At 45.1% G+C, this 23,550-nt stretch overlaps 1 protein-coding gene across 1 annotated transcript; it reads left to right on the top strand.

Annotated features, from left to right (window-relative positions):
• Positions 1 to 1,517: 1,517 nt before the first annotated feature.
• Positions 1,518 to 14,117, top strand: WSCD1 (WSC domain containing 1; the record flags this gene model as incomplete). Its single annotated transcript, XM_084218987.1, has 8 exons — positions 1,518 to 1,944; positions 4,772 to 4,886; positions 5,375 to 5,559; positions 8,147 to 8,268; positions 10,248 to 10,413; positions 10,911 to 11,075; positions 11,747 to 11,947; positions 12,982 to 14,117. 8 exons carry the CDS (start codon positions 1,518 to 1,520, stop codon positions 13,332 to 13,334), a joined length of 1,734 nt encoding a protein of 577 aa, XP_084075113.1. The 3' UTR covers positions 13,335 to 14,117.
• Between the last annotated feature and the right edge of the window lie 9,433 nt (positions 14,118 to 23,550).

Here is a 23,550-nt window from a genome sequence, read left to right as displayed (position 1 = left end):
GACTCCTGGCTTTTGACAGCCTCATTTAGGAATTGAGGCTAAAAGTCACACAAAAGGAATTCAGGCTCAACTGTCAAAAGGTTTTATGGAGCCTTAATTTATTTTTGTCCTAGAAGTTTTTGATCTTTGTTTTGGTTGCTATCTAAGACAGAAAGAATTTGCACAACCAAATGAAAAAGGGAATGGGTGGAGACAAAATTGGTAACATTTATTTAATAAAGCAGCATAAGTGAGCATCCTCAAACTTTCAATCAACAACTGAAACAAGAAACAGTGAGCAGATGTTCGTTGCTAGGACTGTGGATTTCAGGAGTGTGCCCCAACTGCAAGCTAAGCAAAAGTCATAATATTTTCTTTTCTGGAAAACACTGCATCTTTTCTCAACACTTGCCTGGCTCCACAGAGAAAGGATAGACTGGGAAAACAGGAATTTATGGGGAGATGCCAGCTTTTATTTGCCACGAGAGGTTAAAGGTTCCCTAGAGTACAAAGGAGCTTTTCTTACCCAGACAATCCCATCGTGGTACACATCAGCACAACTAAAGCTGCAAAGCTCAGCAACAGTCAAGAGAGATCTGCTGAACTTGAGCTGAAATTTTTTAAAACATTCACTAGTTTTTCTCCACACGCATTCCCACATCAACAGTTGGCAATATGAATTCACTAAAAGAAAAAATAGCAGGATCTCTGGTTTCTGTTAAAGCAACACACACAGAACCTCCAAATATCCTTCCAACATAAAGCCCAAGTTCTTTGTGCTTCACAGAGATTAATAATTATTATCTTTTGTGAGTTGATGCAATTTCTTTTTTCCTCCCACACACCCACACTTCTGTTCCCTTCTGATCTTCATTTGTAGCTGAGCTACTGTTTAGCTGAAAGGAAGGAATTTGGTAATACCTCCCTAAAAAGATGCCTCTTCATCCAGTAACAAAGGACGGAGATGTTGGCTCTTGATAAAATAAAATAAAGAACTTATTTTCCAAACATCCCAAGAGAAATAACCTCATCATTAAGGTATTTCTTGCGCATTCCAAATTAAAAGAAAGAAAAGAAAAAAGTCTGAAGATCTGAAACTTGCTTGAGCTCAATCAATCGTTCTCATTTGACTATAGTTCTTAACATGCGTAATTATAAACAACAGATGGAGAAATGCTCAGATAAAGCCAAAAGGGGTGGGTGGGGAAAGTCACCCTGATGGTGGATGTTTTCATTTGGATGTGAACCAGCCTTACACCCCTTGGTCTTTCAGGTTTCAGCATCGGCGGTTCGGCAGCTCGGCAGGGCACGATGAAAGCATCGGCCCAGGAGCCCACGGAGCCCCTGGAGCAGCCAGGCGCCTGAGGCCAGCAGCAGTGCCACACCAGGCTGGTCTCTGCTGCAGACAGCTGGGAGAAGCTTTTCATCAGGAGAAGGCACCGGAGTGATGGGCTGAACTTATGGGAGGAATGAGTGTCTGGCCAGGCGAAGATTTGGAGGCCTGTTGGGAAGCGTGAAGGGCCAGTTTCAGTAAGGGCATGGCCAAAGCTTTCTTCAGGCTACAGAAGTTTCTCCGTCGGATCCAGTTTCTGCTCTTCTTCCTCACAGCAGCTTACCTGATGGCTGGCAGCCTCTTGCTACTGCAGCGGACCCGCTTGGTTCTCCAGCAAGGTTCGCGTGGGACCCCCAGTAACCAGGCCCTGCCGGTGCCGGAGGGGATGAGCAGGGTTGGGATCACAGAGCCCAGGACCCTGCAGAACCCCCGGCCCGGCCCCAGGCTGCTGGTGGGCGTGGATGCGCTGCAGGAGCCAGCCCTGGACCAGCAGCACAGCCCGCACTGGCTCCTGTCCCGCAACTCGGAGCTCAGGCAGCTGAGGAGAAGGTGGTTCCACAGGTTCACCGGCGACCAGGAGCCCCTGCAGACGGCAGGGTTTAAAGCAATGAGGCGCACTGCTGAGCACAAAGGTAAGGGACAGACCCTGCCTGTTTTCTGGCGCACGCACAGGCTGCACTTTGCTGATACCACGCAGACGCAGGCAGGCACCACACACCCTGCACCTCGGCCTTCCTCCTTGCTCATCACCACTTCCAAAACAGTTCGTGGGCATATGCCTAGGCCAAAGTACAAAGGATCCATGCTGGGTGACTGCTGTGCCCTCACTGCAGCAGCAAAGTATGAACTGTAATCTTTGATGCTTTGCCTTTTAGAACTAGCTGTTCTTGGAGATGTTTCACTGATAATAAAACTGGAATGGGATCTGGATGACTAGACACCACATTTCGGAACTGCTTTTTAATTTGTTGAATAAATTTGCCCAAACAGAAGGGCACAAAATCCCACAAAATGGGTGCCACAATGTGCTACTTACTGAGAGAATTGTCAGAAATGGGAATGAGAAGGTGATAGTGGTGGGAGATGAGTCATACAGTGTGAGTCAGGCAAACTGAACCACTGGAGCTACCTGAAGCTCCAAGCTAGAGCTGCTCCAGAGATGCTTCAGAACACCCTGTTGGTAGCAGATTTTGGTGGCAGAGGAGAGACTGAGAACTGCTCAGGCCAGTGCCTTGCTGAGGTTCTAGCTATTGATGAGGGGGGCCAGAAGGACTATTTACTCGTACATCTCACCATATTGAACTGTAGATTGAAACATACATCATTTGAATATCTGATTGAATGTGAAGAGACGTTATTAATAACAATATTGTTAACAAGCATTGGAATGCCTTTGAAGGTAATTAATTAAAACTTAACTACCTACGTAGAGCATGTTATCTTCTCCAATTCATTTCTAGTAAACTTAGAGGCTTGTTATTTCATTATAGATCCCTTTCAAGACCTAATGAACTCCTCTGTGCCTATTATGCTTATAATCACTGATGTTTCAGTGATGCCGTGTGGTTCCTGCTTAGTAGAGCAGCACTGCCTGACCATGGAGGCTGGGCTTGTGCACCCCCATGGGTGTCATCCTCATAAGGCCATGCCTCCGTACAGCTCTGCCCTAGGGGCTGCCAGACTGCCCTTCAAAGGCTTCCCCAGGCAGACCCTTAACCCAGGCTACAAACACTGGCATGTCCCCAGCCTGCTGTGAACCTCCCAGCTCACTTTGCCTTGCTCTGTCTCCACCCAGGAGCATACGGCCTTTGGTGAGAAAATCCAAGTCCTTTTTTCCTTCAGGGCAGGCTATCTCAACTGCTGACATTGCAAGTGGCTCAGGGTAGGGACCACACTTTTCCTGACAGTGAAAACAGAGTCTGTTTCAGTATTCTGAAACAGAATACTGTTAGTACAACTGTGAGAGTTTTCTATTCTGATTGTTCCCAGTGGATGGAGTTTTCCAGTTCCCCCTGTCTGGTTCTGCCATTGAACAGGAGGCAGAGGTGGCAGGGACTGTATCACTGACACGACATGACATGCTGCTCTGAGACTGTGGCATCTCCATGACTTATTCATGGGAGGATGTGCATGAGAAACTGCTGCTGGGCTGGTGGTGGCTTGGGAGGAACATGGGGAGGAGGATGCACGGTGAATGGTCTGCCCAGGACCCCCTCTCAGGCTCTTTGGCCCCACGTCCTCAGTTTTCTGCTGCTACAGGTTTGAGTCAACGCACCCAAATCAAAAGTCTCCAGTAAAATGTGGAGCATCTTTGTTGCAAGTGCATGATTCCCACCTCGTTAATGGTGTGCTGGGGGTGTGTGTTCACAGCTTGTGAATTTTCTAATTACATGTTGGCAGATTACCGTGTGCAGGTCTTTGAATCTACTGTTGTGTTTGTGATATTTAAATGTTTAATTTATTATTCCTGGCTCCAAAATCCCAGATGGAGCAACTCAGACTTCCTTTTTCTTGTGGATTAGTTAATATAATGTTTTTTAGTTTCATTTTCCACCACATATTCTTTTCCTATCCACATTATTTCATGTGTGCTTACATTATTTAATTTCCCTGTGCTATCATCTCAATGTTGTTATTTCTAAAACAAAATTTCCTTTTTTGCCTTCATATTTTGATGATGAAATGTACTTATAGACATACAATTGCTGTATAATAGTGGGACTCCACATCATCATTCCAATTGTATATTAAAAAATGGGCTGTATTTTTACAGTATTTTGTTCATGACAACAAAAATTAGGCTGAGCACTGAATGCAAGTCTAAGAGAAATATTTATCTTTCCTATGCTAAGTAAAGCAAGACATATTTGAAGAGATTCCTTTGCACCAGAGAGGAGATAGCTCAGTGTGATGGCTACATTGTGCTGCCTAGTTAAAAGTGAATTTATCTTTCCATTACAGCTTTAATGTAACTCTCTATATCCAAAGAAAATTGATTTTCTTAATATTTCTCTTGCACCATCTCATTATCAACTAGAGATTTTAAAGAACACTTGGGAGAAATCCAAGAGGATTTCTGGAAGTTTTTAGCATTTGAAGGCTACATTCTCCTGTACTTTAGAGAAGTGCCATGTTTTGTCATCCAAAGGAGGGAGTTGAGCAGACAGCAGCTGCATGCAGGAGCTGCAGTCCTGGGTGGGTTGTGGACTCTGGGTATGCAACAGCTGTGGAAGGGAAAGTTTCATTTCCTTTTAGCCGATTTCCACGGGACAGTAGCACTGACCCCTTACCAAGGTTCAGCAGCAATGGAGAGGTCTGCAGAGGGTGTGGGACCCCAAACAGGTTGGGACTTGACCAAATGCAGCCCTGCTTGCAGCATGAGGCACTGGATAAGCCTGGGATGGGTTTTTCCCTTCCATCCCATATGCATTGCCTAACCCTGGTCTTGCATGCACACAGGCACCTACATGGGCTGCTTCACTCACGATTCAAGGGAGAGGACACTGAAGGGAGCTGTCTTTTATGACTTAAGAAAAATGACAGTAGGTCACTGCCAGGAAGCTTGTGCTGAGAGGTGAGTGGTGTTTTTTCACTGCAAGTTTTCTATTTTTTGACAATAAGTGGAACTGAATTTGAAATGGGAAAAGCATTCCTATGTTAAACATAAAGCATCTATGAAAACAGTTATTATCTCATATCTTCAGGCACAGCATAGCTCTGCTTCTCTGTTTGAAGTAGACTGCTGCACTGCTGTCTATTCTCTATGGCACCATGGCTACTTACATTATATTCTCCATTGTTCTGGACAAAAATTACTGTTTGTTAAAGAGTCTTTGTAAGATAGATATCTTTTGATAGACATTGGTCTCTAGCCCATATTTTGTTGATGGGTTGCCCTGCTTAGGAGGCCACGCTGTCTCCAGGATGGACTCAGCTCCAGAGCAAGGCAGCAGGAGCACAGGCTGTATGCAGGGACACAGGGACAGGCTCGTCCCTTCCTCAGGTGCAAACTGGGGAGCAGACAGGCCCCTCTGTGACAGCGGCTGGTATTTCTGCTTGCAGAGCTTACAGCTACGCGGGCCTGGCATTCGGAGCAGAGTGCTACTGTGGGAACACGCTGCCAGCTGCAGCCGCCAAGCCCGAGGAGTGCAGCAGCGAGTGCAAGGGCGAGAAGGGCTCCGTGTGCGGAGGGGTCAACCGGCTCTCGGTCTACAGCGTGGAGCAGCTGCGGGCAGGAGCCAGGCCACGTAAGTGGGCGTGTGGCCGGACAGGGGAGGCCACGAGGGAGACATGTCACGGCCAGGCTGAGTACAGGGGCTGTCCCTGCTGCGTGTCTCACTCTGTTTGTCACCAGAGTTTGAAGCAGCAAAGGACAAAGGTGCCTGAAGGGCACAATATCCATTTGCTGCTGGTCTGGTCCCTGGCTCCTCCCCAGAATAGCAGTGCTGCTCAGCACTCCAGAGCGGGGACATGTGCCTCGGGGCTGCCACCGACGAGGTTCCTGTCACCAGGGAGGAAACTCAACACAGTGCAGAGTGACTGCAACAGAAGCACAATTTCAGTTGAAAAAACCACTCCCTTTGGTATCTACTGAAGGGGTACAAACCCATATGTGTTTAAGAAATTGCCTTGGAAGAGGTGCCCTGTAACAGGAGGGCAGAAAATGACTCAGATCAAGGCCACCCTACGCTCAGATGATCCTAAACAAAATGAATAATCTCTGACTGTGAGGAATAAGCGGAGGCCAGAAAGAGCCACATCAATCCCTTTCCTGAGAGAAATGAGATGGGAGTTTTGCTTTTCCATGGAGTTCTCTTTCAGCAGGAGTTGGGAATTTTGTTCCATCTATAGATAATCCATCATTACCCCATCGTTCAGTTAGCTGCCATGGGGAACTCAATGGATAAACCTTAAGGCAAACACAAAGCATGTAAGAGATCTAAACTGCTGATCACTCTTTGCAATTGGCAAGCTCACAAGACCTTATGGATGTTATTTGCTGAGAAGAAGCACTCAGACCTTAGGTTGTGCCAGTATTGATGGTCCTTCATTTCTTCTTAAAGACAAGTCAAGGTTTGTACAATAATCCAACCAGCTACATATAAATTATATATCAAAGGTACATAGACCTAAATTGCAACTGTCAGGCTGACAGGCATGTTGGCAGGTTTCCCAGGACATGCATCACTGTTTAAACCTCCAGTATGAAATATATATACACATTCTTCAGGAAAAGACAGCATTTAATTTTTTTTTTAAAGTATTAATGAATTGCTCCTCAAATTAGTCTAGCCTGAAGCTAGAGTTGTAATTTTCTTGCCCTTAGTAATACCTGACAGTTGTCTGTTTGAAGAATCCCCCTGACACAAACCAGCTGAGGGGCCAACAGAAGCATTAATCACAACGAACAAGTATGTTACAAAGTAACTCTGAGACTGTAAGAGCCCCCATGATTTATGCTGTGTACTGTAGAGCACAGACCTCACATAAGTCTTTTACAGGGAGCAGATTCATCAGCAGCAGATTCAGACATCTCCACTTAAACCTTCCTAGACAGGGTTTGCTGTCTCCCCTCCCTGTCCCCGTCACATTCCCTGGACACCCGGACTCCTGCCCCCATGCCGCGGTAAGGAAGCCCAGAGCGTGCAGCTGTGCCAGCCGGGTGCCACAGTCCTGCGTGCCTCGGGGTGTCCTTTCCCCCCAGAACAGTGGGCAGACCACACGGACCTGGCTGTTTCCAGTGTAATCCAGGGATGCATCCTGCTCCCTCCCAATGCCGGTGTAGGCAGGTCAAACTTTCTTCCTGACCTCTGAGAAAGCTCTAAACATGCTTGTAAACATTTTGTTTCAGGAATTATATATCAGTGTGAGATTTAGTAGAAGACCTTTCAAGAACATTCTGAGAAGTCCAAACACTCCTTTCATTCTTTGGTGCCATGCTCAAAGGGACCTGATCCTGAGTAGACTCCTGTTCCTTTCAGCTTGGGTGGAGTTATGTTATTTTCACATCATTCCAGAGATCCAGCTCTGCTTCTAGTAAATGATCTGAATAGTTACAAGAATAAAATTTAAGCAGCTTCTCTTTAGATTGCTCAAGGCTCTTGCTAGAGAGTCTGGGCTTTTCTGCCAAGAAATTAATGCAGAACCAATTTTTTTTCGTAACTGCACCACGTCTCTCCTGTCATTCAACTCACTTCCCACATCAGTTCTGGCAATACCGTTTAAGGGAGCCACTGCAATAGTGCCAAGCTCTGTGGTGTTTCTACAGAAGCAGGTGAATTCAGAGGCGGGTGCTGAAGACACAGCGGAAGCTGATCTCCCCGAGCAGCTGACAAAAGCCCGGTTTAGAGTCTGAAAGGCTGCAGCAAACTCCCTTGGCCCGAAAAGGCATGGGAGGCAGAGGGGCAGCTGCAGAGGAAGGTGGGTCCGACGGCGGGGTTCTCAGGAGTCATTTACGTTCCTTTCCTTTTCTGATGCAGAAGCTTTGTAGATTTTTATCAGGGCTTTTAACTCATTGAGGGGAAAGCAGGTCTTCAGAGGAAACCGGGACCTGCAAACAATAGCAATGCCCTCCGCTGGTGGAAGTTAACTCGGTGCTGCAGCGCTGCTTCCCGTGGTTAGTACAAAGATAAAGGCATGTGCTCCTTTCAATACCACATGATTTGCAACACGTTTTTATAGCGTATATTACAGTTTCTCTTATTTCTGCAGCCTTTGTAATATAAAATTTATTTTATTATTTTTGGCTTCTGAACCTAATATTATTCTTTGTGAAAGAGGCAGGATACTTCGGACATCGTTTTCTTAAAAGAAACCTATTTCATATCCCCGCAGGGAGGAATGTTATTTATCGAGGATGTTTTAGAGCTCCAGAAAATTTAACAGACACCTTTCCAGCCTCTTTGATACAGCCCAATTTGACGGAGGAGATGTGCTCTGAATTTTGCTCCAAGAAAGTAAGAACAGTTCTCATTTCACATCCCTTCTTTTATTGTTATTTTAAATTCTAATCTACCGAAGGAAGGACAGAGATTAGTGCCTTAGAGCTTTGAATTTGCAAATGAGTTTCTAAAGGACAAAACTCATCAGAGTAAATACCCAGTGATGCATCTGGTCCAACTGCTGGAGTGGGGATGGCGGGAGGGAAAGTCATCAGAGTGGTGCCACCAGACATGATACACAGGCAAGCTGCTCTAAGTAATGAGTATCGACCGAGGGGAAATCGATACCGTTTCCGTGTCACATTCCAATCAAGCCCTGAGCCACATCTGTCCCCGGGGGAGGTGGCTGCAGCTCATGGGGAGACATGCTGCCAGAGGGTGGATGTGGGCTGGCAGCATCCCAAACGTGGCTCCAGTGCCCTCCAAGGGAGCCGGCTCCGCTCAGGGAGCCATGCTCAGGGCACGGGCAAGGCACCCTCTGCCTTAGTGGCTGTTGGTTCTGTTCCCTTACTCCCCACTCTAATGGGGCTGGTGTTTCCTATACAGGGTTCACTAAATGGTCAGATTTTGCCTGCAGCCTCATTCAGCCTCATGCACTAAACTCAACGTTCAATTACTTTTTGCAGCATCACAAAATTGATTAAAACTATTAGCTGGCTGATTACAGTGCTTTGACCAGCACCCATGGCCTCAGCGCAATCTCCTCTCCTACAGAATAAGCAAATGGCCTCAAGTTGCACCAGGGGAGGTTTAGACTGGATATTAGAAAAATTTTGAGATTTTTCATGCAAAACCCGCTCTAGGTTTCTCTCCTTCCTCACTCATGTGTTGCCCAAGCCATGGAAAGGTTGTGCAGATGAGGGTCAGCCTGCCCTGGGGACAGACACTGCACCACTGGCACCCTGCACTGATCACCTTCTGAAGATGCAGGAGGACAGAGGAGCAGTTATTCTGTTGCCTCACAGAACCTCCAGCCTTCCAGAAAAGTTCATCACTTGCAGAGGCTGCTTGGCACGAGGTACAAGGAACACTTTTATTCTAGGCTGTGTTTGAGGGCAGGGACACTTACTAATTTCTCAAACTGAGAAACACTACTTGATTGTAAAGGAAAAATTTCTGTTTGCAGGCAAACCAAGAACTGTTTTGCCCTTGGATCAAATCTGTAAATAGTTTTTGACAATGTCATATCTCATTCGCTAAGTAAATGTTGGCTGTTGGGCACACACAGCACACGAGTTGCATTCGACTCCTTATCAGAGGATGAATGCATGGGAAAGAGCAAGAGATAAGCTGCTCAGCAGTCCTGTCACATGGTCCCAGACTCCAAATGACTTTTAAAAGGCAAAAAGTGTTGATATGGAATAGGTGGACTGGAACATTCTGCACTCAAATACTCCCCGAACTTCCTTCAGCCCACCCACACAGCCCCATGCCACCAAGAGAGCCCACAGGGGACTCTCTAAGGCAACCCAAATTTTTCTGGTCAACCGTAGAAAGCCTGAATTTTAGGGCCGGTAAGCAACTGCTAATTTCTTCGGCAAATATTTAGCACATTTCCCTCAAATGTGTTTTAATTTTTACCAGTATTAGCCCAGCAGCTGTGGTTCAGTAGCCCACCACTACACAGCTTTGCAGCCTGTTACTCTTCCTTGGTCATATTTTGGTGCACCAAAACCTGAATTACTCTGCATCAAGTCCGTTAAAAAACACTTCTTACAGACCAGAATTTTCCTTAGGAATTTATTCCTTGCAAACAACACTAACTTCCTCATGATTGCCCACCTTAGTAGGCTTCCTATGTAGAAGCAAGGTGAATTTCAAAATTTACAAATTTGAAGACAGTAACAGGAAAGTAGCATGAGCTTTAGAATGACAATGCTTTGATCTTGACAGTGGCCTTGTGAAGATTTATTCTGTTTGCGTGGCAGCAGCATTCCCTGCAGGCTGCTGATGCCATGGCATTTGCACAGGGATCCGTTTTCCCTCTTTTGCAGGAGTTCCCGCTGGCAGTGATCCGAGGGCAGGAATGCTACTGTGGATACCCCACCAGGCGCTTCTCGCTGCGCGAGGGCACAGACGGGTGGCGCTGCAGCGGGAGCCACAACACCAGCAGCGCTGCTGGGGGAGACTACTGCCTGGTCTATCAGACACCTGTGCAAGGTACAAGCTCCAGCCTCACTGTGCCTAGGCCACCGCTGCCGGAAACAGCCCCTGTGCCCCTTCTGCAGCGGGTAAAAGTGATCTTGTTTACAGCAGCCTGAGCCACAGTAGTGGGTATCACCATACCAGCAGCAATTTAGGAAACAGTCTTTCTCTAAATTCCCCTCTTGCAATCATGCTCGTGAACAAGCATCTTTCCATTCTCTCATTATGCAACACCTTTTAAGACAACTTGCTGGCAAGTACAATGGTTTGTTGCAGCTTTATGAAAAAAGCATTGCCTTACACAAAACCAGCAGAAACTTCTTTGACGATAATCTCTTTGGCCTCATACAGCTGAATTAATTTTAGGAAGTAGCTGACTCACAACCAGACCAAATTGATACACTATACTACTAAGAGAGAGAAGGAGGAAGCAATAAACTGTAATCAAGAGCTGTATGTGGAATTATTAAAAAGCCACAATACTAACAATGAAGTATCTTCTCTCCTCACAGACACCCGCTGCACAGACAGGAAATTCTTAACCACTAAATCCAAAGTGTTTGTTGCTTTGTCAAGCTTTCCTGGGGCTGGGAATACATGGGCACGCCATCTGATAGAGCACGCCACAGGATACTACACAGGAAGTTATTACTTTGATGGAGCCCTCTACAACAAAGGTACGGGGCCATGAGAGGGGACACAGGCAGCCCTTCCAAAGCACAGAGCTTTACTAATTACCCTGTCATCCTTCTGCTTGACCCAGCAATGGCTGTCGCTGACAGCATGTTTGGTACAATTTAAACACACCTGGCCCGAGCAGCCTCTCACAGTGCAGATGGCAGCAGAGACAGCTCCAGCAGCACACTGCTCTGACAGGCAGCTGGCCTCACAGACAACAGCCAGGCTCTCCGCTTGCAAATGGGCACACTGCCTGCACTGCTGCCCTGTGCACACACACATGTGCTGCTCCCACCTGACAGGCTGGTCCAAAAGACCAGTTATCTAAATGCTGTGGGTAAGACCCTTCAGCAAACATGTGGGTTAAATTTTCAAACATTACTAATTACTCTGGGAGAACAGTATCCTGAGGTGGCAGAGGTTCAGCAAGCACCAAGCACTGGCCCTGTGAAAAGCTGCCTCATTGCAGTGTGGGGCTGAGGATGCCTCCCCCAGCAGAGGAATAGCCTGGCTCCCAGCACGTGTCCAGCGTGGTGGCTGGGGCTTCAGCCATGGTTTAGCTGACAGGTACTGTCACACCAGCTTTACACCACTGTAGGGGATGATTTAGCGGGAAAAGGCACAGACATATAATCAGGCAAAAATCTATCAACCCTGTCTTGTAAAACAGGTTTTAAAGGAGAAAAAGACCACTGGAGAAGCAGAAGAACCATCTGTGTGAAAACACATGAAAGTGGCAAGACAGAGATTGAAATGTTCGACTCGGCAATCCTGTTGATTAGGAACCCGTACAAATCACTGATGGCAGAGTTCAACAGAAAATATGCTGGGCATCTGGGCTATGCCACTGACCGCAACTGGAAGAGCAAAGGTGAGCATTACCCCAGCACAGGCTGGTTTGAAACCCATCTCCTCAGTGTGCTGGGGAGGGGGGACACACTAGGACCTGAGTGAGTGCTGCTAACAAATTCAGTGGGACTTGAGTCCTGCCATAGCTGAGCTCAATCCCAAAACCTCTGGCACCTGCACAGTGGGAGCAGTTGTGGTCTTTCTGGGTGTCCACCCCCAGAGGGGAGGGGAGTGCAGCACCATTACCACAGGCACACTGGAGCATCACTGCACTGTTGGGCGTAGAAAACATGTCCATGTACAAGGCTCCTCTGCACAGCTCATTTGCCAGGCTGAGGTGAAGAAAATTTGCCCCTACAGCATGTAATAACCATGAGAAATCTAACTTTAGATCTGGAGGATCCAATGGAGCATGACATTTCATGACAGATATTTTACAGCACTGCACAGGTGCTAGTGCACTACAGAAAAATAAGGATAACAGCAATAAGTGGACCTGAAATTCAGTGTCCCCTGACCACATGAAAAGGTTTCAGAACCTGCCTGCCATACTTCATGTGTTTGACTGGCAACTGGCTGGTGACTGCAATTTCCCCACTGGATACACCGCTGCATTCAGACTCTGCAGCAGAAAAGCCATTTGGCTTCCATTTCTCCTTGTATATATTTTAAGCATTACAGCTGTGGCTTGGCAGAGGGCTGGGGGGGGAAGTGTCCTGTGTCACAGCACATTTCTTTCCCAAGCTGATGTATCACCTTTCATCAGTCACAACTCAAGACCTATTCATCAAAAACTGACAAAATAGCCCCCAGAAAAAAGAAAAAGTCTGCTGGGAATGGCTTTCCCATACTGCAAACTGCAAATTGTTACATATCAGCCACAAGTGCTCTTTGTCCAGCCCAAAAGCTTTCACTATGACTGTCTTGACTTCAGGAAATTAAATTATCAAAGAGAGCAAATAGATATCAAGCTATCATTAATGTCTAAAGCAGAGGGAAATTGCTGACATGCAGCATGGCTAACTGTCTCATTTTCCTGGTTTCCTGGTGATCCAGAGTGGCCGGATTTCGTGAACAGCTATGCCTCCTGGTGGGCCTCCCATGTCCTGGAGTGGCTGAAGTACGGGAAGCGCCTGCTCGTTGTCCATTATGAGGACCTGAAGCAGAGCCTCATCCCCAAGCTGAAGGAGATGGTGGAGTTTCTGAATGTGACAGTGACAGAGGACCGGCTGCTCTGTGTGGAGAACAACAGGGACGGGAATTTCAAGCGGTCTGGTGCTAAGCAAAAGAATTTTGAGCCATTCACCCAGGAAATGAAAGACCTTATCAACAGATACATCCTGACAGTGGATGAAGCCCTAAAGGGAAGAAACTTCTCAGGGCTGCCCAGGGAGTATGTGCCAAGATGATGGGCTGGTATCACGCTGCTGTGGTTAAAAATGAAGTTATTTTTTTTCTTAAAAAAAAAAACAACAGAAAAAAAGCCCAAACAAAAAAAACCCACAAAAAACAACAACAACAAAAAACAAATAAGAAGAAAAGAAAAAAATCCAAAAACCAAAACAAAACAAACAAAAAAACAAAACCAAAACAAAACCAAAACAAATAAACAAACAAACAAAAAAACTGGAAAAAACACTGAAGACCAGACCTCTTTAGCAGTTATGGCAAAGATACTTGTGGAGGCTGCTGAGCAGTGCAGCAGTTGAGAATGCCTGGATTTTGCCAGCCCCAGACAGCCCCAAACCTGGCTCCAGGGGCATGAAGGAGACCCCAGAGGGGTGGCAGAGAAGGGAGTGCCACCTGTACTAGGGGCTTGACATCGGTTTCTACACCTCCATCTCTTCATCTGGAGGGTCACGGTGGGTCTGGGGGGACACCAGGGCCAAATGTCACCACAGTCAGTGCTCTTGGTTCTAGAAATGGTCAGCTGGGAAGACCTGGAGAATAGGGACAAAGGGGGTGAACCCCAGTCTTTCTGGCCCCAGCAGGGGTAGGATCACACCTCCTACCTCATCTCTGAAGCCCCTGGAGGAACTCCGAGGCAGTCCAGCCTGGAAAACCACAGCTACTTAGAGCTGTGCTCTGGAGCCCCCTCCAGCAGCCATACAGGTTTGATTTTTAACTCCTGCAGTCACCTTGGGTGTGTTTGACCCTGCAGGGGACCTGTGTGCAGTAGGGAGAGAACAGGGGCACCCAGCGCTGGCAGGGCAGCTGGTCCCAAGATCCTGGGCCACTGGGCAGCTTGGAGGTGGTTAATCCCTGTGGCCAAAGGAGCTGCCCTGCTGCAAGACACTTCTGTTCATGTGAAGTAAAGGATTTCTTAAAAATTTGAGTGAAAATACTAATTTTAATAAAACAAGTTTATATAAAGGGAACTGAACTTCCTTTGCCTGTGTATCATTGGTGCTTTAAAAACAATACAGGACATGGAGTACCCTTCAACCCAAGCCTCTCCCTGTTTACACCCCCCACACGTGACTCATCTCTGTGTCACCTGCCTGGTATGGGGCTTGTTGTGGGGCTGTCACATCCCCATCCCTAATGTTCAGTGCCTTCCTTGGCAGTAAGGGTCTCATGGGCCACAAAACTGTGAGGGATTGTTGTGGACTGAGCTGGTTAACAAGGAAAACAAAAATTCTTTTTGTTTATGCAAGGGATACAGCTCAAAAAACCCAACTCAGTTTGGGTGCTGGAAGCCCAGATAAAAAACAAGTGGTGAGACCCTGAGGTGCCTGCGCAGGGTGGCACAGCCCTCCCTGGGACACCCCTCAGCCCCTGCACAGGAGCACAGCTCATACACACCAGCACTCTAAGGAAAAAAAACCCAATAATATTGTGCCAGTACCAAACAGCACAGACAGTACAGAAACACCCAGGTACAGGAACATTCCCATAAAGCAGATAAATAAGGATGCTACAGAACAAGACTATCACTATCTCTACTCTGACTTAGTAAAGAACTGATTCTTTTGGAAATTATGCATTAAAGGTCTTCCAAGTTTCATTTGGGCAGCAGTTGCTGTTGATGGATGTGGGTCACAAGCTCTTAAGAGTATTGATAACAAAAATAATTTCATCCTATGAACCACAGTGGAGAGACCTTTCCAGGTCTGTTCTGCACCGGTGGGGTGGGTTGGAAGCATCTGGAGCAGTTGCTGCAGTCACACAGTGACTGGATTATGAGTGCTTATCCCAGAGGCAAAACAGATGATCACAGCTCTTGGATTTTTAGATATGTCAGAAGCTGTATTAACCTATAATACTTCTGAAATAAAGCACTTAGTACCACCATAGCAAAATTATACAGCTCATTTCATAGGAAAAAATTCAAGTCACAATAAATGAAAAACACAGAGAGGGAAGAGATTTAAAGGCAACACCTTGCTAATGACAAGAACATTTCTTTGACAAGTGAGGTTATAAAGGAGCAGTCTGCAGTACAACTACATCTTTCATGAAGCATCAAATATGCTGGAAAAGAAACCAAATCTTCCATGCTGACTTACCCTATTACAATGATGTTCTGGAAGATTGTCAAACACGCACAAACACACCCACGTGTGGTTGCACGGGCAGCTGGTCCCACATTCCCCACGCAGGGATCAGGAGGTCTGTCCCTGCCTGGAATCCCCTGGAGCCTCTGCACTGCCCTGGGGGCACAGGGCTGGGACCCCACCCTGCAGCAGGGAGGGCAGAGCTGGGACAGCACCCACCACCCCAGGGGACAGGGCACAGCTGCACCTGAGCCACTGTGCTCTGCTGGGGGATTTCTCTTAAAAGAATGTGCAGAACATTTGTTTTCTTAGAAGCACTCTTTCTTCCACAGTCACTCATTTAAATGGATTCCACAGTGCCTGTTTTATGCCTTTCTTTATTCCAGCAGAGACTAAATTAAGCTTTGAAGTTTAGTGAGAAATCATAATGGCATTCTACTTGAGTGCTATTGCCTGAATCCTGGGGAATTTAAAGAAAAGGGGTGAGCAAGAGGAAAGAAACCACTCTTTTATTGTTTTCTACAGCTTGATCCTGAAATGGCTGACTTTGAAAATAACCTTAGTGCCTAACTTTATGCATTATTCATATATACTAAAACATTTAAAGGTTAAAATAAAACTCCTTTCCTGTACAGGTTACAATTATTTAATATTTTGACACAGCAACTTACGTCATTAATATTAAACAGCACATGGGGAAAAAAGTGACCTAAAACAAGCATGAACTTTTCTCATCAGTACGGAACATCTACACATTACCCAGAAAACAGTCAGACTACAACTATGCATAAAGTCTTCCAAAAAGGAGGGAAAAATTAAGCATTTTAATTTTATATAAAACTGTAGCTGCCACTTTGCCATTGACAAAGAATGAGGTCAGTCAAAATGCATATTCGCAAGGAATTTCTTGGCATGGTAACAGTCCGGGGGGAACAAATAGTGGTGTTATTCCATTTTTCAGGGTAATAACGACCACGTAGTCAGAAATGGAAGATAAATTAAGGTGTATTTAATTACTACAACAATACATAGGATGCACGTAGAGTGTACCTTACACACTTTGTGGGCTGATTTAAGCCTATGCCCTCACCACAGAAGAACTTTTGTATAACTGTGAGCCACAGGATAGCTCTGAGATACAAATTCTGTGCTCTTTGGGCAGCACCAAAAATATAATTTCACCCAGCACTGTCATGACTAAATTTCCTGGCTGAAGGATGAAGCAGGCCTGGGCTTTAAGCAAGTGCTCACTTCTTGTAATGTTCATTCAGAAAGGGAGAGACAACAACTTCTGCCTGTGACAACTTCTTCCCAGCTACTAACTGATTAGTCCTAATTGCCAGAGACAGAAATCCTGTTAGGCTATCCAGCCTGGCTCTTTGGTAACACAGGATTCTCCCCCGGGCTTCTAGGTTATTATCTATTGCTTTGTTCAGTCTGTCTTCCAGTTTTGTATTTATGCCCACACCTAGTACCTGAGCACCTCTCCAGTTATGTACATTGCTGAGGAAGATCAATACATTTCATGGGCTCCTCAGTTCTCCTGTCAGGTCGCTCAAGGACACTGTGGGAGTGGCGCAGGACCAGCTGTTAGATGGCAAACAACAGCACCCTTCATCCTCTTTCTGCTCTGTCAAAAACTGTCTATGGAAAAAGGCCATGTTCAAAGTGTCCCAAATTAAGGAAATAAACTTTGAAAAAACAAACAACAGCAAGAAGAAAAATTGCACCTGCCAAAGCAGGTGCATTGAAAAAGACTTGGTTAAGTTCAGACTACCTCAGCTTTACAAACCCAGTTCATGGTTGGTGGTTTTTGAGTGACTGAAGGTAAACCAACATCCTTCCTGGGCCTGTTTTGTTCCTCAGACTATTTACATTCATGCACCCACAAATTTTCACTTCTGCTCTCTCTTATGTGGCAGCAATACGGGTGAGTAAAAAGGGTAAATCAATGGAAATTTCAAATTTCTTCTGGGTCATGAAACAAAATCCTCTGCTCACATCTACAGCAGCATCAAAATTAAGTTCTGAGGTTTTGTAAACATAGAGGTTTGTTACAAACGCTTAATCCACTTCTACCCACTCTCTTTGTAATGAGGCACAACAAAATTATTTTCAATGTACTTTCTGCATTATTTCACCGAGGATTGTTAATGATGTTTAATTTGCTACTGCTGCAAATATATAGCTAATTATAATTAGACAAGAAAATGCAAACCATGCATTGACTGTCATTCTCTGGAGCTGTGTAAAGACGACTCTTGTTTTACAGAACACCCCTTACCGAGGAGCGGCTCACTTCTCTCAAGTCAGAAAAGCCAAAATCCTTAATTTTAATCACTCACTACAAGACATACGCTAAGTGTAAATACATCCAAGTTGAAAATTGCTAAAGCATTTGCATGTATGCAAAATACCTTTAATCAGAACCATGCAGAGAGGAGCTTCCAAAACAACTTGATTCCACAGCATTTTACAAAAATTCATATTGTTATTTGTAAATAGCTTTCAAAAATAAAAGCAGACCTGCATCCCCAGTGTGGAGAAATAAAAGCTACATCCATTTCTGGTCAAAATTGACAATTTAATCTGTACTAGGAGTACAATAAAACTATTTTAATAAAAAGACCAGAATGAAAACTAATTCATTTCTATTTATTAACTTAAACTTTTATTTAATTAATCTATGAATTAATGAAAATAAAGATTTGCAGTCAGTTGTGAGCATAAACAAATGAACACAACATTATTCTAATAATGGCCTATTACGTTACTTCTCTGCTGGAATGCAATATTGATTGGAAGTCCTTGGGATGGAACAAATTAATTATTTGTGCAAATTTAACAACCGCTTGGTTACAGATGCAAATGCTTATTGTTTAATTTGAAATAAGTCTATAGGCAAGTTCCAGATGCTGGCAAAGAAGGCCCAGCGCATCCACTGCTCTAAGCATTTGCACCTCAGATTAATTAACCCTGGTCAGTTTCTCTGTGCTCAGGCATGACTCAGTCCAGCCTTTCCCAGTGCCTGCTACCTGAACCTGGCTTCTACCAGCTGGTGCTTCAGCGGACCATTCAGCCCCGGGAGGCAGGTGTGCTGGGAAGCAGAGCTGGCACATCCCCCTGGGCTCCCACACCCCTCAGGCTCCTGCATCCCCCTGGCTCCAGCATCCCCCTGGGCTCCTGCATCTCCCCAGCTCCAGCATCTCCCTGGGCTCCAGCACCCCCTGGCTCCAGCACCCCCTGGCTCCAGCACCCCCTGGCTCCAGCATCCCCCTGGTCTCCAGCATCCCCCTGGTCTCCAGCATCTCCCTGGGCTCCAGCATCCCCCTGGTCTCCAGCATCTCCCTGGGCTCCAGCATCCCCCTGGGCTCCCTCCCTTCCATGGCACCCAGCCTGAAGCAGAATCAGTCCTTGCTGGGGTGTTGGAACACCCACCTCTAGCGTTCCACATTTAGTGAGAGTCACCAACAGTCCTCTCCACACAAACACCGAGCCACAGCTCTGCCCCTTGCCCTCCTCGGGAAACTCCTGCTGAATTGCCGCTGAGCGCAGGCGGCGAGGAGAACCTCCGAGGCAGAAGTGCTCAGGCAGCGTTTGACTGGCGGCCCAGCCGAGCAGGTCGTGGGAGGGGAGCAGTGAAGGGAAATCCCTTGCCTGTAACGTGTCACTGCTGTGGCAGCACTTCGCTTCCCCTGCTAGGGAGCTGTCATCTCCGTGACACTCTAGGGATGCCTGAACGAGCAGCCAGCATTAGATCTTAATCAAAAATCTCTGCAGGCCAGAGAGGGGAGGGGTGTGTTCTGTCTCTGGGAGTGAATCTCACAAGCCATGGTACAGTATCACCTACCGGGAAGCAAATGGCACAGCTCATCCTCTGAGATAAACCCCCACTGAATTTACCTGAGCTTTGCCAGGCAGTTACATGGTTCAGGAGTCAGTCATCCTGCTGCTTTAGGGCTGTCAAGAACCATTGCTTTATCTGGTAAAAGTTAGCATCATTCTATTGACTTCTAATCCACTTCTTTTGGTTTATCAGCTGCTGAGGATCATCTCCTTCAGCCATTTCAAGGTAATAAAAATGTTCTTTAAAAAACTTATTACAACTGAAAAACCGCCCATGCAAGAAAACATTAAAAGCAATTTCAAAGTGCAAGTTGCAAGTCTGAAGAGATGCCTATTGCTATTTGTGCAGTAAAACAGACAAGGGAATAATCAAGTGATTTGGTTTTCAATACAGAAGGACAAATAGAGGGGAAAATGCTGCTCTGAAGTAGCAGAGAATTCAGGTTTTCATGATAATGAGATTAGCGAGACAAATACAGTGTCACAGTCCTTAGCTGCCTTTTCCCATCATTAGAAGCTGCACTGTTAGCCTCACACTGCAGCAGGGTTACCAAAAGGTTGGCAAAAACAGGAATGAAGTTTAACACAGAAGAGCCTTAAATGTTAAAAATAAGGTCTATTAATATCCACAGGCATCTATCTCTGTTGGGAGTAAACAGTATCAGAACTGCCAAAACAACTCCCAGACTTCAGGAAGAATTTGTAATCATTCTGAAGAAAGAAATATTCTCAAACATCTGTTTGTGGGTCCAGAACAGTGAAAGGCAATTACAATAGTAATAAAAAATATATCTTTGAGGCAAAGACCAAGAGAACTTATTTCAGCCAAAACAATGATACACCTCTTAAATTCAGCCCTTTTGCAGCTCTATAAATTGCAATAATTAAAAGAGGGGAAAAAAGCTTAATGCTGATAGATAATTTATTTCAGTGAGTAACAGCTACTGATTTCTTGCAACTTGATACAAAGGAATGACCCAGGGCTCTATTTGTGCATTCTCCATTACCATTTCACATCACTTCCACTCAAAGCTTACCTGTCTCAATGAAGAATAACAAACTTCTGCTTTGGCTGAGGAGACTCAGACCTGTTGCCAGCAAACTGTCCAAGATCTCCTGCGCTCTGTGAATATTCATGTACCAGAAAGATGCGCAGTGGGGTGAGGTGGCCGCAACCCTTTCAAGAGGAGTCAGGAATGCCACCAGCGCTGGAAAAGCCGCCCAGTGTCTGTCATTTTACTCTTTATTGAAAACATTTTGCTTTCCCCTACTTCCATACGATTAAATTTGCCATGGTGAATTGGCATGCAAAATTGCCCTCTCCATATACATTGTTGTTAAATTACTCTATAATTAGTACTAACATATTGTACTTAGAGCATTTACTATGCTTGATGGTTCCATCAACATAACCTTACTGTGATATATAGCAGTAAGGACGACAATTAAAATGGTATTACTCACTTTTAAAGAGCCACTGACAAGTTCTACCTACATTTGCAAGCATCCTTTCAATCATGCTTAGCCACCTCCATAAACTCTATTAATAATTCTATACTGCTGATTTCCCTGTGGAGAGAGAGAGAGTTACAGAAAAGCCTTCACTCCCTTTTGGGCAGGATGGGGAGGCAGAGAATCCAGAGCCATGATGGGGTATCTGCCTCCCATGGATCAAACACCAGGGGCTTTCGAATGCCCAGGAAATCAGTGCTGGAAATCCCCCATACCATTCAGCAGGATTTGGGATCCTAAGTTCTCCGGCACTTCTGCAAATTCTGGTTTATTGCCCAGGAGGGCAGAATTTACATACCCTCAGGGACATAACAAAACACAGAAGTAATTCCTCTGTTGGAATTTTATCCAGTCACATAGACCTATTCCCTGTGCACTGTCTCAGAGCCAGCATCAAGATTTAGCCCTTGGTTAGAAAGAATATTTATACATCTGCTTCATGCAAGCTGAGTGCAGGACCCAACATAAATAGGTAACTTAACACTAAAATTACTTTTAAAATGAAGCCTTCATTTTTCATATGGAAAAGGAAATCCATTGGAATACTAATAGCTTACATCTTTCAGATTTGTATTCAGGTACAGGGGAGCAGGGTGAGGAGGAGGGGTAGAAGTGACCTCAATCCTGACAGTCACATAATTTTGTGGTTAAAAAGTTATTGGAACGTTTCAGAGCATAATGCCCAATGATTTGCATTCCAGAAACCTTCCCCAGAAATGGAAGGATTGCTAAAGGGTGTGTATCTCAGCACTAATGCTTGTGCCCTTTTCTCAAATTAGTGATACTGTCAAGCTCTGATAAGATCGTATCTGACGCAGAGCAAAATTATGGTAACAGTTATGTTGATCTTATCCAGCCCAACTCCCATTTGCATGGGAGTACAAAAGGAATGAAAGTTCCATTAAACTGTATTTGAGAAGGTGATATTCACCCTGCAGCTATAGGACTCTATTTGAGCACTACTTGTCACATCCTCGGAAAAGAGTAGAAAAAGAAAATTCAGAAACAGCACCAGTAATCTAGGCAATCATGTAATACAATCCCATCTACAATTTAGTGCTGATTGTAATTTTAGGTTTCTAGATGCAAGTAAAGGAAACCAGATGGATTTTGGGGAACTGTTTCCACATGTATAATTAAAAGGGTGCTGTAGCAGCTGAGGATCTGGCCTCGCTTGTGAGAGGCAGGGTTTGAACAGTGTGTTTTGCCTATAATTTGGCTATGGCCAGAACACCTCACCAAACACTTCCTTAAGGGAGGGATGATTAGTGACTGAGAGAGGCATGCTCTGAGAGCCACCCGTGAACTGGGATGCAAACCTGAAATTGCCTTCAAACACCCAGTGCACCAAGAGACACACCGCACACAGCCACTAAAAATAGGAGGAGTGGGCCTGAATTATCTGTTCAGTTTCTGAGCTCACCACCAGCTGAGGAGCCTCCTGATGGGTGTATCTACCTCAGGTCTGATGCTTTCAGGGAGGAACCACAACTGCTGTTGTAGAAGGAGAAGCACTTAGCAACACCTCCAATTATGTGTCAGTGGTCTCAAACAAGCACCCTAATATGGACTTGATAAGAATGCCTACGTTAATTATAAATCCATTTATTGTTAGAAGTTCACAAAAGATTTAATAAGAGATGAATCTAGATGTGTGCTTATTATCTGAAAGTTGTATGAAGGGTAAAACTCCCACCTGCACCAGGCGGTGTTTGGTCAATGACAGATTTGGCTTCCACCCATCCCTGGTGCCAAGAGGACTAAGCTGGTCATGAGCTGATCTCACTGCAGAGATATAACTTCACTGCAAATGTACAATGACCTTCCCATCAACACTAGCTACTTGCAAAGATATTTTTGTTAAATTATTATAATGCTCTACTTGCAATTCAATACCAATGCAATCAGACGAAGATTATGCACATACAGCTATGACTCACTCACTGCCCTGCGTAGCCACATGGTGTGTTTGAGTAGGAGAATATAAAGTAAAGAATTTCCCTTCAAAATACAGTGTAAATGTTAAATTCTAATGGGTATTTTTTTGGACTACCATCTTTAAACATTTGACATGCATGTGTTCATTTGCAGTCAGGGTTATCAGTCAGATGTGAGCCAAACTCTGCTCAGAGCACTGACAGCAAGACCAGGACCTGGAGGAATTATGGATGTGATCCAGCTTCCTTCCCATGGCTAGGCCAAGAAAACAGTAGCTTGATCTTTAAAGGTCTAGACTATCTGTTGCAGAGCCCTCTGGGGCCAAGAAGGCTTTTCCACAGGGAATAAGCATCTACCCATTCTTTAGAGCAAAGGGTTGGATTCCAATGTCTGTTGCCATAAAGCACAGTCACTTTATTTAGACCTCATGAAAGTGAAATTCAGTTATGTTACTCTGACCAAACGGGTATTAGAGAAGAGAGTTTTGACTTGAATATCAAAAACATCAAACTCCCCTCAATAGCTGTTAAACAAAAAATCATTCAGAATGAGGCTAACTCATGTTAACGTTAAAACAACGTGCAGGGGGAAAAAAGTGAGAAAGCAAGCAAGTGAGAAAGAAAACTTGATATAAATCAAGTCTAAACACTCCACCAATCATCAGCTCTCTAAATCAAGAAATCTGACAAATTTTCCAAGTGAGAATCAATCTTCCTGTCTCTGCAGAAGTATACTGTAATTCTTTTTCCAGCACTGTACAGAAAACGTAACTGCCACATTGAAGATTTATTGAAAAATATTCTGCCAGACTGTTTGAATGCTGCTGTTCCAA

This window comes from Fringilla coelebs (genome assembly GCF_963513975.1).
Source record: "Fringilla coelebs genome assembly, chromosome: 20".
In the NCBI taxonomy this organism is placed as follows: domain Eukaryota; kingdom Metazoa; phylum Chordata; class Aves; order Passeriformes; family Fringillidae; genus Fringilla; species Fringilla coelebs.
The sequence above is the reverse complement of the archived record's forward strand: the minus strand, read 5'-3'. Positions and strand labels throughout refer to the sequence as shown.